The sequence below is a fragment of the Episyrphus balteatus genome, chromosome 4 (assembly GCF_945859705.1).
Source record: "Episyrphus balteatus chromosome 4, idEpiBalt1.1, whole genome shotgun sequence".
Lineage (NCBI taxonomy): Eukaryota > Metazoa > Arthropoda > Insecta > Diptera > Syrphidae > Episyrphus > Episyrphus balteatus.
The window spans coordinates 52,419,180-52,436,237 of record NC_079137.1 but is presented as its reverse complement, the minus strand read 5'-3'; the positions used below and the strand labels follow the sequence as shown (position 1 = coordinate 52,436,237).

At 33.2% G+C, this 17,058-nt stretch overlaps 2 protein-coding genes and 1 long non-coding RNA gene across 3 annotated transcripts; 1 reads left to right on the top strand and 2 right to left on the bottom strand.

Moving 5' to 3' along the window:
• Nucleotides 1–2,599: 2,599 nt before the first annotated feature.
• Nucleotides 2,600–3,305, bottom strand: LOC129918977 (uncharacterized). Its single transcript, XR_008773032.1, has 3 exons — nucleotides 3,101–3,305; nucleotides 2,853–3,045; nucleotides 2,600–2,772 (listed from the first exon to the last, which is right to left on the bottom strand). It is a non-coding gene; the product is annotated as an uncharacterized LOC129918977 (long non-coding RNA).
• A 3,347-nt stretch (nucleotides 3,306–6,652) lies between these two features.
• On the top strand, nucleotides 6,653–10,288 carry LOC129918976 (uncharacterized). Its single transcript, XM_055999747.1, has 3 exons — nucleotides 6,653–6,970; nucleotides 7,039–7,186; nucleotides 9,613–10,288. Exons 1-3 carry the CDS (start codon nucleotides 6,832–6,834, stop codon nucleotides 10,196–10,198), a joined length of 873 nt encoding a protein of 290 aa, XP_055855722.1. The 5' UTR covers nucleotides 6,653–6,831; the 3' UTR covers nucleotides 10,199–10,288.
• Nucleotides 10,289–12,282: 1,994 nt separating this feature from the next.
• On the bottom strand, nucleotides 12,283–13,650 carry LOC129918975 (protein FAM8A1). Its single transcript, XM_055999746.1, has 3 exons — nucleotides 13,392–13,650; nucleotides 13,183–13,324; nucleotides 12,283–13,114 (listed from the first exon to the last, which is right to left on the bottom strand). The coding sequence occupies exons 1-3, from the start codon at nucleotides 13,648–13,650 to the stop codon at nucleotides 12,628–12,630; spliced, it is 888 nt and encodes a 295-aa protein (XP_055855721.1). The 3' UTR covers nucleotides 12,283–12,627.
• Between the last annotated feature and the right edge of the window lie 3,408 nt (nucleotides 13,651–17,058).

The following is a 17,058-nucleotide window of genomic DNA, read 5'->3' as shown; positions in this document are numbered from 1 at the left end:
CTTGAAATCGATTTGTATGAGTTTTTTTTTACAAACAACAGTTCTTTAAAATTGCGCGCGTCCTTGAAAAATTTGGTTTGTTTTGATCTTCACCTAGTTTAGGAGATATTTTTTTCTATTTTCTTTTGTTCTTTTGGTACTGACAGATGAGCGAAATTCCGAATTCTTATTCTTAAGGCTTGGCCACACTGGAGGGTATGCGGTAGCGGTACGGGTAGCGGTGAGGGTACTTGTATGAAAAAAATTCCAAACTGACACATCAACGTTCAGGTGTGGAATTTTTTTAGTACAAATATCGTTACCGCTATACCGCATACCCTCCAGTGTGGCCAAGCCTTTACACTGGGTCTCCATACCGCATACCGGAGGGTATGCGGTATAGCGGTAACGATATTTGTACTAAAAAAATTCCACACCTGAACGTTGATGTGTCAGTTTGGAATTTTTTTCATACAAGTACCCTCACCGTTACCCGTACCGCTACCGCATACCCTCCAGTGTGGCCAAGCCTTAAATACTTTTTCTTTTTGAGTAGTTGATTTGTAAAAACAATTGTTTTTTTAATCAACAACTAATAAGCTTTCTGCATCAAGTTTAAAAATGATTGCCAAATGCCAAGGATAGAAATTTTGTGTTTACATATGACTGCAGTTAATGAACCATTTTATTTGGATTTTTTTAAATAGGCAAGTAAAAAATATCAAATAAAAAAAAAATCAATTAAAAAAAAATGGAAACAAAAATTAAAACTACTGCATTGCTAGGATGACGAAGATGAGACGTTAGCTAGGCAACGCCAAACTAAGAACCCATTGGGATCGACGTTTGACGTTTAAAGTAGGAAAACAACTCTCGGAGATTACTTCTTCGATGAGTTAGAAGACGTCTCAGCCTTGCCACTGAAAAACATAATGAAATTTATCCAAATTTCAGGATCGTTCAGGGAGGCCCACAACACTAACTCCAACCCGTAATTTTTTTCTATTTTGTTTTTTCTTCTTTTTTGGCCATGTCAATGCTTTTCCTGTCGTTCTGTAATGGGAAGAATTTTATTTTAATTGAAAAAGAACACATTTTTTTTTATTTCACAAATGGCCCCGCCAGGAATCGATCCCACATACCTCTGCATACCAAGCCAGCACCTTACCAGTAGACCATACTCGAATATTAAAGATGAGTGGCAAAAAGGGAGCTAATTGAAACCTCACATAAAAATGCAATGTTTTTTTCTAAAGTGTTACAAACATTGCATATCTGCAGGATAAAAGCTTTGCATATTTATTGGTGAAAAACATTGCATACTTGAGAGCCCAACTAACATTTCAGCTTCGGTTAAGGTATTACAAAAGCTACATTTTAGCTTCTTTTAAACTTTAGTAAGGTTGTTGGGCATGGAAAAAGGAGAACGTTATACAAGTTTGACCCTCTATAAGAAGTTTAAACGAAGCTTTACCGAAGCTCTACAGAAGCTTTGAGATTTGACAGATAGCTTCGGAAGAGCTTGTATAGCTCTTTAATACATGTCTTATCGAAATAAATAAAAACTACTACAAAAACAAAAAATAATTCTTTTTTAAATGGTTTTTATTTGATTTTAAATCATGAATTTTATCTTTTAATCTGAAATTATAATATTATTCCATTAGTTTTTAGTATATCTATTAATAATAATTTTAAAAGTATATAATTTTTTACCACACCCAGGAATCGAACTTCGTATCTGCTTGGTGGCAGTCTACCACTCTACGCACTCGGCCATCCTCGTATATTAATTAATGAAATCAAAAACTTAATCAGTTCAAATAGCAGAAATGTAAAAAAAATGTCTGAGCTAAATTATTCAATGTCAAAACCAAAAAGTGTCCCAGCTAGATTATTCAATATCAAAACCAAAAACCAAATACTAAACTTGGTAATTTCTGTAAACCTTCTATAAATTCATTAAGCAGGCTTTTTCCGAAAACAAGCTTTTTTCGTTTAAGTTTCTTTAACAATATTTAAACAACTTATTAGAAGTTGTTAAACAAGTTCAAACTTCTATAAGAAATTAAATTCTGAAGCAAGCTCAATACAAGCTGTATAAAAAGTAGATCCTGCGAGATCTCAATTTATAGAAGCTGTTGTGCAAGTTGGGAGCCCAACTAACAATTTGATTTCCAATAGTGTCAATACAGGCTAATTTTTTATTTGTAAAATAACAACAGCAAATCTTATACAAGCCACTTTGGCGTAAATTACCGAGGTTATTTAGTTGCCTTAAGACTTTCTTTCACAAGTGCTATGAAATTAATAAGCTTTTTTAACAACATTTTAACAAGGTCTTTCAAAAGTTAGCAAAGACACATATAGTGTGTTCAGAAAACGCTATTTAGCTTCTTAAAGAACATCATAATACAGTATGAATAAGGCTTTCATATAAAAGAAAAAAAATATTCACATGTGAATTTATTTATTTTATTTATTTCTTTTATAATTTGTATTTTTTTTTTCTTTTTGGTACTTCTTCTGCATTTTTTCTTTTTCCTGAAATGAAATAAATTTATTTTAATTGAAAAAACATTACTTTACTTTCAAGGCCCAGGTAAGAATTTAACCCACGTATCCCGCATACCAGCCCAGCACGCATCCACCAGACCAAACTCAATGTAAAAGAGAACTGGAAAATTGTGAATATATTGGTTTTGTAATTTGTCCCTTACTATATTCTCCAAAATTGAGATAGCTAATACTTTGCAAAATTATTTTTCAAATAAATGAAAATATATTTCATATCTTTGTTTGCATTTTATGTTCGATAAAAAAAAAATTGCGTAGGTTTATTATTTATAACTTTTTTTTTTATTCAGATTTACCACTGTTATTGTTCGTATACATATGTATGTAATTCATTAAATATCCGACCCTCTTCTTAACTTGAGTTTGGTGATGGAGATATCCGACTGCAAATATCAGCGAAAGCGATTAATATTTTTCTAATTACAATTTTATCATTTCATTATAGCCACAACAAAACCAATACAAAGTGCTAAAAAGAGATTTAATTCACTAACAAAAAAATATTAAAGTAAAATTCAATTGGACACCATGTATGTTTACTCACAAATTGGAAATGTCACAAATTAAACAAGCAAACATTTCTATCAAACGTTTACTTACAACAGCAAATAGCTTTATTAACAAGGCGTTGATAAAATGGGTTATGTATTTGGTAAACCTCTTTAAACAGGTCTTAATGATGCTTAGACAAACAGGTCTTTTTGTAAATATCTTTAAGTTGTTCTTAAGAAGACCATTTGTAATTTATATATACAAGTGTTTCAGAACTCTATAAAAAGGCTTTAAAGAGGTCTTCTTTTACTTCCAAATGGTTGAACTGCATAATTAAACTTTAAATAAACTTTTTATTAGCTATAACTTGCCGAATTGAAAAAATCGAACCTAATGAAAGCTAAATTGTTAGTTGGGAGATGAAAACATTGCATACTTACAAGAACCTCTTGGAACAGGTCTTATGAAAGCCTTCTGTCACTTGAAAATAGAAGGCTTCTTTAAAACGGTTCAAACAGGTCTTATGAAGGTCTTCTTTAACTTATATTTACAAGGCTTCTTCTAAACACTTCCAGTTAGCCTTAAGGAGACCTCCTTTGTTTCCAAAATGGATGATTTGCGTAAGTAAGCCTTAAACTAAACTTATACAAACTATACCAACTAGCACAACAGCTTCTATAAATTGAGATCTCGCAGGATCTACTTTTTATACAGCTTGTATTGAGCTTGCTTCAGAATTTAATTTCTTATAGAAGTTTGAACTTGTTTAACAACTTCTAATAAGTTGTTTAAATATTGTTAAAGAAACTTAAACGAAAAAAGCTTGTTTTCGGAAAAGCCTGCTTAATGAATTTATAGAAGATTTACAGAAATTACCAAGTTTAGTATTTGGTTTTTGGTTTGGATATTGAATAATCTAGCTGGGACACTTTTTGGTTTTGACATTGAATAATTTAGCTCAGACATTTTTTTTTACATTTCTGCTATTTGAACTGATTAAGTTTTTGATTTCATTAATTAATATACGAGGATGGCCGAGTGCGTAGAGTGGTGGACTGCCACCAAGCAGATACGAAGTTCGATTCCTGGGTGTGGTAAAAAAATTATATACTTTTAAAATTATTATTAATAGATATACTAAAAACTAATGGAATAATAATATAATTTCAGATTAAAAGATAAAATTCATGATTTAAAATCAAATAAAAACCATTTAAAAAAGAATTATTTTTTGTTTTTGTAGTAGTTTTTTTTTATTTCGATAAGACATGTATTAAAGAGCTATGCAAGCTCTTCCGAAGCTATCTGTCAAATCTCAAAGCTTCTGTAGAGCTTCGGTAAAGCTTCGTTTAAACTTCTTATAGAGGGTCAAACTTGTATAATGTTCTCCTTTTTCCATGCCCAACAACCTTACTAAAGTTTAAAAGAAGCTAAAATGTAGCTTTTGTAATACCTTAACCGAAGCTGAAATGTTAGTTGGGATAGCTTGCCGAATCGAAGAAAATGGACCTTATGCAAGTAAAATTGTTACTTGGGCTATTGTTTTTTTTTAATCAACAACTAATAAGCTTTCTGCATCAAGTTTTCCAGCCTGAAAAAACAATTAAAAAATAAAGATTTAAAATGATTGCCAAAGTTGCCAAGGATAGAAATTTTGTGTTTACATGCAGTTAATGAACCATTTTATTTGGATTTTTTGAAATAGACAAGTAAAAAATATCAAATAAAAAAAAAATTAATTAAAAAAAATGGAAACAAAAATTAAAACTATTACATTGCTAGGATGACGAAGATGAGACGTTAGCTAGGCAACGCCAAACTAAGAACCCATTGGGATCAACGTTTAAAAAAAGGCAATTTGCTATTAGGCCAGACCTATAATTGTCGGACGAAACGGAGGGGAACAGCGCTCGCAACCCAACTAACATTTCAGCTTCGGTTAAGGTATTACAAAAGCTACATTTCAGCTTCTTTTAAACTTTAGTAAGGTTGTTGGGCATGGAAAAAGGAGAACGTTATACAAGTTTGACTCTCTATAAAGATCTTAAACGAAGCTTTACCGAAGCTTTACCGAAGCTCTACCGAAGCTTTGAGATTTGACAGATAGCTTCGGAACAGCTTGTATAGCTCTTTAATACATGTCTTATCGAAATTAAAAAAAAAAACAACTATAAAAACAAAAAAGAATTCTTTTTAAGCAGGTTTTAAATCATAAATTTTATATTTTGACCTGATATTATATATAACATTCCATTAGTATTTAGTATATCTATTAATAATAATTTGAAAAGTATATAATTTTTTTACCACACCCAGGAATCGAACTTCGTATCTGATCGGTAGTAGTCCATCACTCTACCCACTCGGCCATCCTAGTAATATTCATTAATGAAATCAAAAACTTAATCAGTTCAAATAGCAGAAATGTCAAAGAAAAAAATGTCCGAGCTAAATTATTCAATGTCAAAACCAAAAAGTGTCCGAGCTAGATTATTCAATATCAAAACCAAAAATCAAATAAAAACTTGGTAATTTCTGTAAAGCCTCTATAAATGCACTAAGCTAGCTTATCCGAAAAACAAGCTTTCTTCGTTTAAGTTTCTTTAACAGTATTTTAACAACTTATTAGAAGTTATTAAACAAGTCCGAGCTTCTATAAGCAAGCTCAATACAAGCTGTATACAAAGCAGAACCTGCGAGATCTCAATTTATAGAAGCTGTTGTGCTAGTTGGGAACCGCACTCAAAGGATGAAAACTTGTAAATCAGTCAAAGAAAACAACAACAAAAACGTGAATTTGACATTAGCATCCGGCTGCTTCCTCCAATTATATTTCTGGCTTTAAAGAATGGGCAAGTTCTTTTTCTTGAACTGCATAATTTGGAATATGGCGTAAAGCCTGGTACGCTGCTCGCGCTAAATTTTAGCTGAGATAAAATTCCCATACAAGTTATCGATAACTTGTATGGGATCCATTTTATCTCGGCTAAAAATTTTCGATAATTTGTATGGGAGCTAAAATTTAGCGCGAGCAGCGTACCAGGCTTTAGCACAGTGTTTACACAAAGCCATGGCAAACATTTTTTGCCAAATCATCACTGCCATTTTTTTTTTGTTGGCAAAAATATTGGCAGTATTGCTGGCGTTTACACGATGAAAAGAAAAATGGGTTCAATTTGACAGATATATTGGCAATTTGCCAGTCGTGTAAAAGAGTCATTACAATTTCAGTTGTGTAAAAGAGTCATTAGTCAGCTATTACACGAAAGGGAATGTTGAAAAAAGAAAGAGTGGAAAAATAAACGTCAAAAAAGAGTCTCAGAAATTTGGAACACGACTCTCCGGTCGGATAATTTTTTGTTTTATCTTCTTTCTTTTGCACTCATTAGTTTTGAAAAGAGGCGCGCCTCTTGAGGCTTCATGTAATAGCTGACTTACAATTTCATTTTGCCATTGTGACATAATTCCAACTCTTGTGTAAACCCAAAACAAAATCAAAATAAATTTCATACTGGCAATACTATTTTACGTTAAGCATCTTTTTATACATTCGTTAAGTACACATAACACAACGAAATCTCCATCGAATCGTGAACCCAAAACGTGAACGTGATGAAATTATTTTACGCACTGCCGTAGCATAAACTTCTGTCATCCATCACATCACATAACTTTCTGGTTTTACGAATTTATTACGAGAAAACTGTTATTTGTTTTGTTTACTTTTTTTTTTTTTGTTTTTTATTTAAAACAAATTACCCCGCATTTGGTTAAAATAAAAAAATGGATCCGTCCGATCTGGAACTTGTGCGTGGTGTTCGTGCTACACCAGCACTCTTCGATCCAACAAATTCAGATTTTAAGTTTGCTTATAGAAAAGAAAAAATATGGGTGGAATTATCGCAATATCTTGGAATCAATAGTAAGAGGCAAAAGAGGAGGGAAAGTTCTCTTCCTTTTAACTAAATTTGTATTGTTTTATTTTGATAGTGAATGATGCTCGCAGACGATGGACATGTTTGCGTGACAAATACACTCGAGAGCTAAAAAGTCGACGTCTTAATCCCAATGTTGAATATCCACAAGATGAATTCTACAAAGAAATGGACTTTTTGCGACCGTATGTTCGCAAACGAAAGTAAGTTTTAAACATTTCTCGTCGGCGGAAAGCAAAATTGTTCTAAATCCACTTTTTACCAAAAATGAAATAATGATGCAGTTTTACTAGTTTTAGGGTGCTCTTTGCTCTTTCCAAATTTTCAAAAGCGTTTTTGTCTTAAAAAATTTCCTTCAGCAGATAATTGGTAGCCACTTTAGTCTAAGCGACAATTTTTTTAGGTGAAATTCATTCTAAATTGTTCAGAGACATTTTTTTATGTGATAGAACAATTTTCTATAGTTTCAATGTAGAACATTCAGAAATGTTCTATATCCATTCAAATTGGAGCTATTGATTGATTGATTGATATTTGAGGTGTAAGATGGACTGTGAAATATGAGATCTCTTATGCCTCCCTTTTAAGCTAGCTGAGTTGGTTCCTCATTTTATAGCTCCTCCTCTAACCTAATTCCTTTCAGAAAATTGAGTATTTGGGGTATTTTTATAGAGTGAAATTTTTCCTCTTCGACCTGGGCCCTATTGCACCAACCACTTTGCATTTTGCAACTTTGCAAGATAGAACTTTTCTGCAAAGTAAACGTGCAAAGTGTTTCACCAAAAATTAAAATTTCCCCATTTTGCATTTGCAATTTTTGATGTTTTTTTGCAAAGCAAAATGTGCACCAATTAAAAATGGAACTTTGCGTATTTGCAAAGTAAAGTAGTAAATCGTTTTAACTTCTTTTTGTTGTTAAAAAAGGTTGAAATCTTCTTTTTTTACTTAAACAACGATATCTTTGAAATTTTGTTGTTTTTTATCATTTGTTATTTTTTCTGTTATAGTTACTAAGACTGTTGCTTTGCTGCAATTTCTTTAAAAAAGAAAATAATAGAATTTTTAATATCAATATAATATCATTATTTTGACTTTAAATTGCAATCATTCTTTGAATAACGAATAATTTTGAATAAGGCGGTTGGCAATTCTAGAGGAGGCTATGTGGCCATGAAGCTAAGGGCAGACGTGAGTTCTTTATTTTACCATAGTTTACTTATGTTTATAATAACGAATTATGGTCTATTGTTTAGTTACAATTTGTAACTATTTGAGAGCTGAACATCGTTAATAAACTCCTTTTGAAGTGTCGCATAGTTACGATTCGTAACAATTTCCAACTCACTTTCATGATATGAGTTTAGTGTGATATGTGAAATTAGATGTTTGGTTTTTAAGACAATTGAAACATTTTTTTTTCTTTTATTAATCAGCGGAAATGGCCACGAGAAATGGCCACCCGCAAATGAAATTTTGTCTTTGCATATTATTGCAAAAATTTGCAGAATTTGAAATGGAAAGTGCAAAGTTGTTTTGTTTGGTGCAACGAAATCAAAAAATTCTTTGCAAATTGGCACAACTTTGCGCTTTTCAGAAAAGTACTTTGTGCTTTGCAAATTTGCGGTTGGTGCAAAGAAGGAATTTTTGTTTTACTTTTCAAAAACATAATTTCCTCTTTGCAAATTGGAGTTTGGTGCAACAGAATTTCAGTGCAAATTTAAAGTGCAAAGTTGCAAAATGGAAAGTGCAAAGTGGTTGGTGCAATAGGGCCCAGGTAGCAACGCAGGTGTTTGAATCTTTGGTAAATTAGTGTATTACAACTACCCATAATGTGATTTGGTGTTTCTTCTTTTTCGTTACAAATACTATGTACATGTTGCACTATTTACTAGGTCCAAAATGTTTAGGTGCCTTCTTTATTTATAATGGTCCGTAAGGAGACCAATGATTAACCTGAGGTTGTCCCTAATTACACTGATACACGATTTGAAACGCTCTTAGTTGTAGTTCCCGAGACGCATTTTCGCTTATCTCAGTTTTGGTAGTTTTGCCCAGATTCTTGTTCTCTTGGTCTCCTCGTCTAGTTTTATTATATTTTTAATAATATTTTCTTCCATTCCGTAATACGGCTCGGGTCCCATTAAAGTAGAGTCCGCCTCCTCGTTCCCCTGGACAGCAACGTGCCCAGGTACCCAGTGGAGATTGACTTTGTTTATTTTGCCAAGTTTGTTAAGTTTTTCTAAACTCTCCAATACTAGCTTGGAGTTGATTTCGTCAGATTTAAGTGCTTTTAGGGCAACTTGACTATCAGACATAATAGCAATGTTTTTGTTTCGGTGATTTAATTTGAGGTTTATTTCGGCACGTTTAACAAGGCCATTTACCTAAGCTTGAAAGATACTTGGGGACTGACCCATTGGTACGGAGAGCTCAGTACTAGGCCCAAAGACGCCTGCCCCTGTAACTGTCGCTGTTCTCGACCTGTCTGTATACCATTTGATACAGAATTGTATTTCTTCAAATTGTAATATAATTTGCTCTTGTGACTAAGAACAATTTTGCCTTCCGCCGACGATTTTTTATTGTTAATTAAAAGAGATTTTATAATTGTACAATATTCTCTTTAAAGACAAAGAAGTTCAATAGTTTGTAAAATAAGATCAGACACCAGTTGGGATGGCAAATTGGAAAAACACAGCTACAGTACTTGCGACAGCAGCTATTCTAATACTTGTAAAAGAGAATCTGAATCAGAACAACACACTACAGAAGAGGTAAATGTCGAAGAGATATTTCAGGGCTATCAAGTAGAAAAGGTCGATAGTATATCAATGGTGATTGATTCAAACAACGAAGTGACTCAAGAAGTCGATGACGATGAAGAGCCTTTGGCTACTGAAGTTAACTTTGAAGAGTATCAAGTTGATTTATCTTCGGATAGTGAGCAGCCACCAACAAATACAAATGTTCAAAATTGTGATTTAATTACAAGTGGAGGACATGCAATTGAATTAGCTTCGCAAACCAATAAACAACCAAGTACACCAAACACGTCGAAAACTAGTGACAACACGGAAAATGAAGATGATTTCTTCTGCAAGAGCGTTTGTGTTTATCTGCGACAGCTGAATCGTGTTCATAAGATTAAAGCCAAAGTGGAGATGTTTAAAATATTACAAAAGTATATTGAAATTGAGGAGAATGTTAATGTTTAAAACGAAAGATTGAACTTGTTTTGTATATAAGGGTTTTTGTGTAAGAAATGGATCGAACATAAGAAAATAAAGAGTTTGCTTTAGCTTTTATATGATGGACTTTTATTTTACCATTAGCATAGCCTTTAATTGGCCAACAGACAATTTTAACTTAACCGCAGGTTATGAAAATATGCCAATATCATGGAAGTAATAGTTGAACTATCTTCTACATTTGGTCTACATAAGCAAATGACGAAATAGTAGATGAGCTCGGCAAATGGGGCAATACTAGGCTTTATCTGAGGTAAACGATGGATGAATCTGTAATGGAATCTCTTCTTCTTCTCCTCCATTATCGACTCAGGAAACGTCGGCAGTTCTCTCGGTTTTGATTGTTCCACGTCTAACGACAACTAAATGTAGTTGTCGTTGCATTTGTTTTTTGGGCCTCATCAGCTTATCGTCGTGCTGTATTTTATCCCAGAAGGGATTTTCAATGTGAAGGCTTCCTTGTTTGTGATTAGATCAAGCTTTTGTTACCTCTGTTTTCATGCGAAGCATATTTTTCTTTATCTTAGCTGCTGTCAATTTACTCTCATACATTTTCTACATTGTCTAACATTGTATGTAAATGCTGGACTTACAACTGCAGTATAGACTATGAAGCTTTCCTTTCAGTTTAGGAGGTATTTTTCTGTCTTATTATTATTATGCCCCAAAGATGACAGAGTTTTCTCACCACTTCATCAACCCTTGGCTTATGCGATGGTGGATTCTTCACTGTTCATCATAAACCCAACGTTTAAGAACAAATATTATGTCTGGATCGGAAAGTGGACAGCATAGATATTCTGTTTTTTCGCACTAATGCGGTATCCACTTCACTCCAGAATATCCATCCATACAGCAGCAAGTGCTCGTTGCTAGAATATTGAATTTGTATCTATGTTGGCTCCATCATCAAAGCAGAAAGTCAAGGACTGTGATAAAGCGAAAAGGACTCAGGAAGCTTGCCTGTTGCACACCGACTTTGATAAGGAACTCTTCATGACTTTTGAGGGGAATCTTACCTTCGTTCTTACTTCCTCGTACGTGTTCATGATCATCCGTACGTAAAGTTTCTCAGGAAAATAAATATCTTTGCTGTCTATCAAATGCCTTCTCTTATTTAACCCGCACAATATGAGAATATCTTCAGGAATCACTGTGCTTATCTATTCTGATTTTTAAACTCTGCATGTCATCTGTGATTGATTCACGCGGAAAAAACCCGCACCGGTCATCAGACAGCCGTATTATTTTATGCAATCGGCCATCTAAAATGCGTTCAACGATCTTCATGGTGTGAGTCATCAGCTTAATCGAACAGTAGTTATCGCCGTTTCCTTTTTAGATTGAGAGAATTTCGATCTCTTATTATCTAATTTGCAAATAAAATGAAAACAAAGAATGATTCTAACCTAATTACTTGAAATGTAATTGAAAAATTCATTATTAAAATTCAAATTTATCAACTATCAGTTGATAGTTGACAATCGTAATAGGGGTGTTTGTCTTCACTGATTAGGAAACCGCTGATGAGTTTGGAGATGAGAATAGTTAGCCATATAGAGCCGATGTCTCTAATTTTTTTTCAAGAACTCAGAGGGTATTTTGTCTAGACCTATACCCTTTCCTTTCTTGGAGTTTTTCACCGCCACGTTAACTTATTCGACTGTAAGGTCGTGAACTTCTTCTAAATTATGTTCGGCTGTTGGAAAGTATATCCTGGTAAACTTCTCGTTTAAAAGTCAGTCACAAAACTGTGGCCATGATGTGTGAAGCATTTTGTCGTCATCCACAAGAAGTAGGCCTTGAACATCGTTAATCAAATTTGGTGAGCAAATTTCCTAAGTATTCCTTCTTCTTTGAGCGTCAATTTTGAAGATAGCTTCACCATTGTTTATGTTTGCATGTCGCAGTTCCTGGAAAGCCTGGAACGAAGGGAACTCCTTCGTTGAAAGGTAGTTAGTAACAACATTCTACTCGGAGATCGACCTGTCGATCATGCGACGCTCTTTTGCTAAAACAATACCTACTTGCATTAAATAAAATTTATATAATTATGGTTATTGTGAATATCCTTTTCGATTAGATGTTTATTTATGATACAATTGTTTAAAAAGATCGATTAAGCTTATTGATACAATTCTAATCAATTTTAATACCTTAATTTGGCAATATTCAAATATGTAATATTTTTATCTTAGAATGTTAAAGTACAAGGTTTTTTTTCATTTGGTATAGAATAAATTCAAAAAAATTAATGCGTATTCACATTGATCGCAGTCAAATTTTAAATTAAAGAAAAATAATAAAAAAAAAAATTACAAAAAGTTTTCCTAAATATTTTACAAAAGAAACATAAAACAGAAAAAAATAATAAAAAATTCAAAAAAAAAACATTTTTAACGACTTCTTCGTTGTGGCGAAGGATTTTCCTCAACAACAACAGTTTTTGTAAATACATCATAAAAAGTTCGATTATTCTTTAAAAACAAAAAAACAAAACAAACCGGAAACAGCAAAGCCAAAACTAAATTCTTTGCTAAAGCACGACAAAAAGCTCTACGAAAACCAGGATTCGATGCTGGATACATAATAGCACGCACCGGTCCAGTTCCATTTAAATCAGCTGGTTCGTCAAGTCTTACAGTAAGCATTTCAACATAAACTATTCTCAAACGAAGCAATAGTTTGCCCGGAGTTGCTCCACCAACAATTACCCGCCCATTCATTGTCCAAACAGCTTCGTAAAGACAGACAAATATTTTCATAAGAATTTCCAAAGCAACAAGATCAGAGGAGAGTGAGAGTAAATCGGCAATGCTTAAGAACTTAGTGTCGCTGTCGTTGACTGTCTTTCGCAAATAATCACTATCAAATTCGTAGCTTCTGCAAAAAGAGTTTTGTAATCTTTTAGTTGAGATATTCAAAAAGATTTAAATTTAATTTTTTTTTACAAATCTAAATCGAAAATATTTAAAAAGGTAAATGTAATTGCGACTTTGAGAAGCAATAAAATAGAAACATCCACCATTTCGGCCACAAATCTTTTCCACAAAGGTGCAATAACAAATTCATATCCTTCGTCTTGATTGGAAGCTACAAATTAGGTACAAATGTTTACAAACATATTTGAATTGTTATAGTTTTTCAGAATAAGACTTACCATTTTGAAGATTACTTAATCTTATACGTTCGGCATTTGTTGGAGGATTTGGAATTGGATTTGTTGTTCCAGATAAAGGAGATGTCGTTGAAATTGACGACCCATCAATATTGACTCCATTTAATGAAAAATAATTTGGATAATTAGCAGCTAAATAATATGGGAAACATGCTGTGGCATTTTGGAGTAATTTAGCTTGATTAACCCAATGTTCTAGTTTTTTATAATATTCATCTTTTGATAATATTTCTTCCTTCATTTTTGTTAAAAATTATTTGTTTAATTTGATTTTTTAACTTCTTGGGAGTACAGTCAGAGAAATTTTGTATTTTATTTTTATTTTCATCTGTCATAAATTATTTAGACAGCTGCTGTTTGTCAAAAAAAGAAAGCCGCTGTATTTTTTTGTTTGTTTATAATTAAAGGTGGATACAAATTGCTACACAGGGTGCCAATTCACGAGCTGTCAAAAAATTAAATAAATAAAAACATAAAAACTTTTCAGATTATTAAAATGAAACATAAAAATGAATAAAGGTGATCATTCACCCGTGTTCTGCATTTCACCCTTATACTATGTTTCCACCTACGCTAAATCCAAGATTTAGCTAAGTAGATTTAGAATAAATCTCGAGATTTATTAAATCTACTTCGCTAAATCTCAGATTTGGGTTCAGCTTCCCTAAATCTACTTTCAATCCGAGATTTAGAATAAAACTCGAAATTTATGCTAATACTACGTTTCCACCTACCCTAAATACGAGATTTAGCTAAGTAGATTTAGCATAAATCTCGAGTTTTATTCTAAATCTACTTCGCTAAATCACGGATTTGGGTTCATCTACCTTAAATCCAAGACTTCCACCTACTTTCAATCCGAGATTTAGAACAAATCTCGAGATTTATTCTAAATCTACTTAGCTAAATCTCGGATTTAGCGTAGGTGGAAACATAGTATAAATCTACTTAGCTAAATCTCGGATTTAGGGTAGGTGGAAACGTAGTATTAAGCCTAGTACTCAGATCGAGGTAAATTTTAGAGTAGCCGAGCTAAAGCTCTTATACAAGTTATCGATAATTTGTATGGGATACATTTTACTATTTTAAAGGTTTGGCCACATTGGAGGGTATGCGGTAGCGGTACGGGTAGCGGTGAGGGTACTTGTATGAAAAAAATTCCAAACTGACACATCAACGTTCAGGTGTGGAATTTTTTTAGTACAAATATCGTTACCGCTATACCGCATACCCTCCGGTGTGGCCAAGCCTTAAGGCTTGGCCACACCAAAGGGTACATGCGGTACGGGTAATTGTATGAAAAAAATTCCACATCTGAACGTTGATGTGTCAGTTTAGAATTTTTTTCATACAATTACCCGTACCTCTACTGCATGTACCCTTTGGTGTGGCCAAGCCTTTAAGCCTGGTACGCCGTTCATACTAGATTTTAGCCGAGATAAAATTCCCATACAAGTTATCGATAATTTGTATGGGATAGATTTTAGCTCGGCTAAAATTTTTCGATAATTTGTATGGGAGTGGAAGCTAAAACTTAGCGCGATCTGCGTACTAGGCTTTAGCGGGTTATACATTTTCTGATTTTATCAATTTAAGCCACTACTATAATTGTCGGATGAAACGGAGGGGGCAACAGCGCTCGCAACCGCACTCGACGGATGAAAACTTATCGAAAAATCAAAGAAAACAACAACAATAATTGACATTAGCTTCCGACTCCATCCGCCAATTACACTGGTCAACAAGGTTTTTGCCACAAGAACCAAAATATACTTTTCTATATGTTTTTGATGTGCTGAACTCGAATCTGTGCCTACGTTCTGTAACTTAGTCGAGAACTTCTCGCATCGAAAAATTTTGAAACAAAAATTTCGTACGTTTCTCTATTTGGAAAAATAAACTGTGTCTGTATCTCGATGTGAGAAGCAACCCTTAAAATTTTTTATTCCATTGGAATTATTGGAAACTGTCAAAAAAAGGGAAAATATTTGTACCTTTGGCCATCAAAGGTCATATAGACATAGTTTTACAATAAATATCCCAAGGCTCGGTAGTCCGAAGGTAGAGCAGTCGGTGAGCGAGTGGAGGGTACCGAGTTCAAGTCACAGTTAGGGCATGTAATTTTTTCTTTTTTTTTTCTTTAATATTCTTGTTTTTAATTTAAAAATTTAAGTGACACAAAAATAAATTACAGCGAACACTTTTTCAGAAGTAACATCTCACATTTAATGCAAGATTATCAAATTTTTTTCAAATATCTTATACTACGTTTCCACCTATCCTAAATCCGACATTTAGCTAAGTAGATTTAGCACAAATCTCGAGTTTTATTCTGAATCTCGGATTGAAAGTAGGCGACAATCTTAGATTTAGGGTAGCTGAACCCAAATCTAAGATTTAGCGAAGTAGATTTAAAATAAATCTCGAGATTTAATCTAAATCTACTTAGCTAAATCTCGGATTTAGCGTAGGTGGAAACATAGTATTACTTTCTCGCATCCTTTTTGCTTGTGAGTAATTTTGGCAGTTCAATCGAGAAATTATCTCGATAATTTTCTTACAGACAGTTTTATTCACATTTTTCCAGTCTGTCAAGCATTTTGATTCAGAAATGTTTCAAGGCGAGAAAATTTTGTTTATAGAAACAATGTGAGAAAATGATTTTTGTGTCGATTCACATTATTTTTGTTCCGATTTGCGTGTTTCATGCGAGAAATTTCTCGATGCGAGAGTTATAGAACGTAGGCACTGAAGTCAGAAAATTTTTATTGGCCTTTGTTTTTGAAATATTACCGTTAGAAAATGCCAAAAAACATCATTTAGGCTGTTTTCGAGGTTATGTTTTTATGTGGGGTAATTCCTTATGAAAAAAATTTGTAACAGAGCCTATAAGAACTGGTTTTATTCTTCCAAAAAATGTTTTAATCTTTCCGATATCTCTTTTACTGCCCGAGATATTTAAAATTTAAGGAGTGGTCTTTGACCCAGAAACAGCACTGGCCAACCAAATTAAACTTTTTTTGCCACAAGAACGAAAATATACTTTTCTAAAGGTTTTTGGGTTGCTGAACTCGAATCCGCAATCAGAAAAATTCTATTGGCCTCCGTTCTTGAAATATTACCGTTATAAAATGCAAAAAAAGATTTTTTTTTTATAACGGTTATATTTCAAGAACGAAAGCTAATAATTTTTCTGATTGCGGATTCGAGTTTAGCGACCCAAAAACCTCTAGAAAAGTATATTTTGGTTCTTGTGGCAAAAATTTTATGACCAGAGACTTAAACTTTAGATTAAATTTAGTTTCTCTTTAGCTTACTAACTGAAACTTAAGATATTTCGAGCAATTAAAGAGATATCGGGAAAATTTAAACAGTTTTTGAAAGAAGAATATCTGTTCTTACAATCACGGGTACAAATTTGTTTACCCCACATAAAAACAGAAGTTCGAAAACAGCCAAAATTTTAGCATTTTATAACGGTAATGTCTCAAAAACGGAGGCCAATCAAATTTTTCTGACTTCAGATTCGAGTTCAGCACATCAAAAACTTCTAGAAAAGTATATCTTGGTTCTTGTGGCAAAAAAAAAGTTCAATTTTGTTGACCAGTGTTATAGTTCTGGCTTTACTTTTGTTGGCCTTCCTTAATAA

What these genes read in the sequence shown, in the direction of transcription:
- LOC129918976 (XM_055999747.1), top strand. Translation starts at nt 6,832, where the DNA reads ATGGATCCGTCCGATCTGGAACTTGTGCGTGGTGTTCGTGCTACACCA. An exon ending in GCAATATCTTGGAATCAATA is followed by an intron (nt 6,971 to 7,038) that starts GTAAGAGGCAAA and finishes TTATTTTGATAG; the next exon opens with TGAATGATGCTCGCAGACGA. An exon ending in CCGTATGTTCGCAAACGAAA is followed by an intron (nt 7,187 to 9,612) that starts GTAAGTTTTAAA and finishes TTCTCTTTAAAG; the next exon opens with ACAAAGAAGTTCAATAGTTT.
- LOC129918975 (XM_055999746.1), bottom strand. Translation starts at nt 13,650, where the DNA reads ATGAAGGAAGAAATATTATCAAAAGATGAATATTATAAAAAACTAGAA. An exon ending in ATTAAGTAATCTTCAAAATG is followed by an intron (nt 13,325 to 13,391) that starts GTAAGTCTTATT and finishes CCTAATTTGTAG; the next exon opens with CTTCCAATCAAGACGAAGGA. An exon ending in AATATTTTCGATTTAGATTT is followed by an intron (nt 13,115 to 13,182) that starts GTAAAAAAAAAT and finishes CTCTTTTTGCAG; the next exon opens with AAGCTACGAATTTGATAGTG.